The sequence below is a fragment of the Meles meles genome, chromosome 19 (genome assembly GCF_922984935.1).
Source record: "Meles meles chromosome 19, mMelMel3.1 paternal haplotype, whole genome shotgun sequence".
Classification (NCBI taxonomy): Eukaryota; Metazoa; Chordata; class Mammalia; order Carnivora; family Mustelidae; genus Meles; species Meles meles.
The window spans coordinates 47,641,553-47,647,552 of record NC_060084.1 but is presented as its reverse complement, the minus strand read 5'-3'; the positions used below and the strand labels follow the sequence as shown (position 1 = coordinate 47,647,552).

The 6,000-nt window shown below is 61.0% G+C and overlaps 1 protein-coding gene across 1 annotated transcript; it reads right to left on the bottom strand.

Annotated features, from left to right (window-relative positions):
• Positions 1-3,283: 3,283 nt before the first annotated feature.
• IRGC (immunity related GTPase cinema) lies at positions 3,284-4,678 on the bottom strand. The gene has a single exon (XM_045989320.1). It carries the CDS (start codon positions 4,676-4,678, stop codon positions 3,284-3,286), a length of 1,395 nt encoding a protein of 464 aa, XP_045845276.1.
• Positions 4,679-6,000: the final 1,322 nt, after the last annotated feature.

The following is a 6,000-nucleotide window of genomic DNA, read 5'->3' as shown; positions in this document are numbered from 1 at the left end:
GGGCCCCCCGACATCCAGGCGTCGGTCTTCAGGATCAATGACCTTCAACAGGACAGGTGAGGGAGCGTTCGCTCTCCGTTCTCTCACCCCTCAGCATGCCCCAATACTTGAGGCATTGCCGGCAGTCGTACTGAGAGAGCAACCATATGCCAGGCCCGGTGCTAAATGCTTGAGTTCAGTTCACTCTGATTCATCACTGCCAGGTTCTCCTCCTGGAGTATCTCCGAAAACCCCAACAGCCGGTGAAGGAGATTCCCTGACTATCTGCATTTGGCAGTGAGAGGAGGAATCAGATGCCCGCGGCCCCCAGCTTGTGCATAGAGGGTTGGGAATGGGAAGTGGGTCTTACGATGGTAGAATTCAAATTCTTTTTTTTTTTAAAGATTTTAGTTTTAAGTAGTCTCTCTGCCCAGCATGGGGCTTGAACTCACAACCCTGAGATCAAGCAAGAGTTGCACGCTCCTCTGCCCCAGCCAGCCAGGGGCCCCTAGAATTTAAATGCCCAAGTAACGCTATATGGAATTTACTGGGCGCCAAACACCGTGATCAGCAATATAGGGCAGTGATGAAGGGCCAGACCCATCATCATCACTGATAGAGGCTGATGTTTGCTCACTGTGTACCCGGGACCAGCCATTGTTCTAACCACAAGCATCATTTCATGAAGTCCCCACTGTGCAGTGTAGGAAACCAAGGCTCAGGGAGGTAAAAGCCACTCACCAAATGTCTCCCTGGAGCCAGGATGTGGACCGGCCCCCTCAGATCCTTTTGCCATACAGCCTTCCCACCCCATCCTTGCGCAGCCGATCACCCACCGTGGGCCAGGCAGGACCACTTTGGGCACCGCAGTCCCAAAACCAAGAGTGACTTGACAGGACGGGCCTGGTGCACGTGTGAAGACACCGCCCCCATTGTCGCTGGCTTCCCAGTACCCCCATCTGCTCGGGAAGAGCACTGTGCGCCTCCATGCACCCCCCCCCCCCCCACAGCCTCTGAGCCTCGGAGTCCTCATTGGTGTGATGGCCTGGGGCACCAGTGCTGACACTGGGAACGCAGGACAGCAACTAGTCCCAGCCGTGCTAGGGACTTGGGTGACACTGGGTGGGTCCTGTCCCCTTCTGCAGCCTTTATTTCCCCCATCCGTTCGGTTCCTCACCTGTGAAATGGATCGATGACTCCCCAGGGCCCTCCAGCTCTGTTTTAGGAAGACTCAGGGCCTTACTGTCGACGAGGTTCAGAGGCCAGCTTGGGAAGAGCTTGGAGAATCAGGCTGCACTTGGTCTTTCTCTGTGGGTAACCATGGGTTTTCAACAGGGAAGGGAGAGGTGCATGGTGGACATTGAAAGCGCCCCCAGTGGCCTTTGCGGGATGAGGCAGGGGCAGGAGCTGGTAGAGAGGGTGAGGCCTGGGCTAGAACAGGGGTTGAGGCGGTGGGGATGGGGATGGGAAAGGGAGAGATGGCAGCAGAAAGGACAGAACAGGGGACCCGTGGGTCTTAGCCTTAGGATCCTTGTGGGGAGCATCACTGCTCACACCTGACCTTTCCATCCCAGCCACTCAGGGCCCAGGAGTCCTGTGTTTAGGATGATGTCCGAAAGTGCACAGGTATAGGGATGTGGGCTGTGTTTTTGAGAACAGATTCGGAGTGGACCATCCCGTCCTCATATCTGGGAGTCTGGGATTTCCATTATTCCATTTCCACTATTATAATTTCCATCATCCCCCACACCCTCGTGGGTGCAGAAAGGTCCAGGTGAACCCAAATGTAGTCCTGGCAGAGCCAATGGGAAGGCCTTCCAGGAAAGGAAGAATCCTTTTGTTGCAAAGGCCAGAGCTCTGCAGCAGAGGGGACTGGCACCCACTTTAATCCTCCAGGGGAAAGTGGCCCCTCCTTGCCTGGAACTGTTTCCTAGGTTCAAGGTCATTTGAGACCCCAAAATAAGGCAAGAACCCTTCCCAGATCTGGGAATATCCATAGGCGGTATTCGTGAGTACCTAGGGGTGAGGCCACCTCCCCTGCCCTCCAGTCCCTGCTCCGCCACCGGCCTTGCACACAGTTGCCAGAGCCTTCTTGTGAATTCCCGGAAACTCACCTTTCTCTGCACCTAAATCTGGCCCTTCCCTGACTGCTTGTCCAAGCCCACAGAAGCCCTAGGGGCAGCCCCTGTCCTGTCCGGAGCCCCAAATCGGGTAGTTTTTAATTTTCTAAATATATGTGATCCTTGACTTGGCATGTGAGGTCGGAATTGAGCGTGTAGGAAGGGGTCAGGTTCACTTTTGTGTTCCCACCTAAGAGCCAAGGGCAGAGTGAGCGCGTGCCTGGGGTTTGATCTTGCACACACGGATCCCCGTGTTGCCCACACCCAGGGACACCTGCAGCCACGCGCATCTCCCAGGAGTCTCCCCATCCACTCCCTGCTGTCACCCCAGCTCAGCCCCTTGGCCTTCAGCACAACCCCAGCCTTCGTGCACCCACACAGCCGGGCGGACATGATGGGTCCAACTCCAGTCAGCAGACTGCCCACCACCTCAGACACTCAGCATCGGAATCCTGGGCGCTCACCCAGGCCCCTCACCCTCACGCACACACCAGAAAGACCACCACACAGGTTCCCGCACGCACACCTGCACGCTCTCCAAAACGACACGTTCTAGGGTGTCCTCCGATGGGCAGAGAAAGGGCCCACCAGCCTTCCCGCCGCCCCAGGTTCCCCGCGGGGGCCAGCACAAAGCGGTCGGGCCTCCCCCCTCCCCGGCCCCCCACACCCACCATCACTCACTGGCAGCAGGGCTGGCCCAGGATGTCCCGCGTGTCCCCCACCCTGTTTAACCGGTTGCCAGGCACCATTGTGCCCATCCTGGGCACCGATTGGCTGCCCCTCCCCCCTCCAGAGGAGGCCTGTGGGATGCGGGGCTTCCTGGAAAGAGACCGAAGATGGCAGCAAAAATAAGTACCACTGCCAGGCCCAATCTCCACTAAGTTGACGCCTGTCTTGGACCCAGGCCGGGCTGTCCCGTTGCCCACAAATCTCCCCTGGCTACCAGGAGACCAGGGAGAGAGATCCCACCAAGGCACCCTTGGCCTGCCATCCCTGAAGCTCTCCCTGCCCAGAGCAAGTCCCATCCGGTTCGGTGTGTCCCACAGGCCCCTCCGTGTCTCCCCACCCCCACGCCCCCAAGGTGGCAAGCTTGGGCCCTCGGCACACATTTCCACCACACCGGCTTTGTTAAGCTGGTTTTGTTAAGGCTCGTCTGTGGGTGAGGCAGGGGTGGGGCCGCACGTTCACTTCTCTTCCGACAAGTCCCGCTTCTTCCAGCTGTCCAGAATGTACTTGAGGAGGAGGCCAAGCTTCCGGCGGGTCGAGAGCGGGGCTTCCTCGCAGCCCCCCTCCCCGGAGCCCCGCTTCTCAACGCCATTGTCGCCGGCCGCCTCCAGGCTGACCTCAGACGGCGGCTCATCCTCCTCCAGGGCCTTGATGCGGACCCGCTGGGCGTCCTCGGCCATCTCGTTGAGGCAGCCCTGGAGCATGGTGTAGACGGTGCCGAAGCTGATGCCGCCGGCCACCAGGGTGCCGAACACGGGGATGCCTCTCTCGAAGGCGCGGGCCACCCGCATGGCGCCGTCGGACGACTGCGAGTAGAGTCGCAGGACCGTTTCTGGCGACACCTCGTTGGCCAGTGGGGAGCGGATGACGGAGCGCAGGTCCCCCGCCTGCTTGCCCACCTGCTCGGCCAGCTTGGCCAGTGAGTCTTCGTCCAGGCCGAAGCTGCGGTGGTAGCCGCGCAGCGAGCGGATGAGCAGGGCGTCGTCGTAGGCGGCCGCCAGCCCGGGTACAGGCAGGGCCTGGATGACACCTGACACCAGGGCCGTCTTGAGCACTTGCTCCTGGAGCATGTCCTTCTTCTTCTGCAGGGCCTCCAGCGAGATGTCGGGCAGCGAGAGCAGGCCGGCATGGCGTCGGTGGGCCGGCAGGTCGTGCTCCCAGGTGGACATGAGCAGCGGGAAGTCGTAGCGGGCCGGCGACAGGTTGGACACAAGGAAGATGCGGGGGTCGCTCACGCCGGCCGCCCGCAGCCGCTCGGCGCAGTGGTCCCGGATCTCCTGCAGGGTGGCCGCCTCGCTGAAGCCCGACGGCCGCTGGGTGCGTGTGGCCGCCAGGTCCTCGTCCACCTTGGTGCGCACGAAGTAGAACTTCTTGCCCTGGCGCAGGATCTCCGAGGCCAGGCGGGTCTCCACGGCCCCGCAGCGGCGGGGGGACACCAGCAGGAAGAAGTCGTAGCGGCCGAAGTCCACCTGCTTCAGGTACTTGTCAGCCGGGCAGCCCGGAGAGCCGGCGCCCGGCAGGTCCCACAGGGTCACGTCGGGAAACTGGGGGTGTGGGTAGGGCGAGGGCTGCATTGTGGTCTCCACGACGCCCGTGAGGGCCGCACCGGGGTCCTCGGCGCCCAGGCCGCGGAGGGCGTTGATGAGGGAGGACTTGCCAGCGCCTGACTCGCCTGTGACTCCCACCTCCAGGCGGATGCTCTCGGAGGAGGCCAGCAGCTCCCGGAGGCGAGAGGCCGCCTGCGGGAGGTCGCCCGACTCGAAGGCCGTGCGCAGGGCCTCCAGCTCTTCCTTGGCCATGAGGATGGTGGTCTCCCCTTCCCCGGGCACTGCTGGCAACTTCGAAGTAGCCATGGTGACCAGCGGTTCGGAGGGCACGGGAGCTGGGGGAGAGTCACGGGACGCGTGGTCCTCAGCGTCTGCGGGGGTAGAAGGGAGCCGTTCACTTCTCCTGGGCCTTGGTGCAGGGTGGGGAGAGAGAGACACCGAGGACATAAGGGCAGTCCCTCTGGCCCACCCCTTCTCAAAAAACCCGGGTACAGAGCTGGCATGAGGTGGGGGGCTTTGGGGTTTCACAGGCCCAGGCTCACATCCCATCCCTGCCCCTGACTTGCTGTGTGACCTGGGGCAGAGCGAGGCACCTCTCTGAGCCCCTTCCTGTTCGTAAAGGGCATAGCGAGTGCCTCCTGCGGGTGCGCGGGAGTCTTCAGGGAAATGGCCGGATGGCCGCTTGTGGCGCAGGCAGTCACACAGGGCCCCAGGCTGGGAAGGCTCAGCTCTCAGCTTAATGCTCTGCTGACACTGACTGAAATTCTTACGGATGCTTGAGCCAGGGGCCTGTGTTTTCATGGGGCACCAGGCTGCACAAATGTGATAGCCAGGCCTCCGAAGGAAAGGGCGGAGGCCCAGCACCCAGGCCCAGGCAAAGCGCACTCGGCTCCTGCCCCTGCTGCCGTAGGGGCAATGGGAAGGGGTGCTGAGGGGGACCCCGACCCTGGAGCCAGACCCAGGCTCAAATCCTGGCTCCCTTACGTACAGGCTGAGTGACTGAGGCGAGTGACTCGAAACACTCCGTGTCCTTCCCCTCAATGAGGCCAGTCACTGTGGTAACAGCAAACCCCTCCTCGGGTCTTCAAGAATTAAGTGAGTTGACACATAGAAAGCACTTGAAACGGCGCCCAGCCCACAGCAGGGAGTAGGCGTTATCAACCTGGTTCGCATTCCAAGCTGGGTGACTTCAAGCTGTGTGACTTCTGAGTGCACCGCTGAAGACACGCTTGCTATCTCACGGGGCTAGGGAGGCCTGTGACGATTGTGAGCTCGCCCGTCTGGCCCTAGGCCAGCGTTCTTGGGTTTAGCTGGTGGACCGAGCCTGGCATGAGGAGATGTCCGGACACTGGGAGTCCTTCTCCTTAAACACCCAGCCCTGCCCCGGTGGCCAAGCTAAGCTCACACTAGGGATCACTGTCCCCATCAGTCAGAGGGACCGAGGGGCTCAGAGCACACAAGTGAGGTCCCTGCATGGAGGCCCAGCCAGGCTTCAGACTTATCTCCCTGGGCTCCCTCATCCCTCTGAAGCTCTCCGTTCGGCTACATGTCTTTGCCTCCCTCTTTGCCTCCTGGCGGTCCCTGTCTACCCCCAACAGAAATTTGTCCTTATTACATTATTTTGTCCT

Excerpts from the sequence above, each read along its gene's own strand:
- IRGC (XM_045989320.1), bottom strand. The coding sequence starts at position 4,678 with ATGGCTACTTCGAAGTTGCCAGCAGTGCCCGGGGAAGGGGAGACCACC.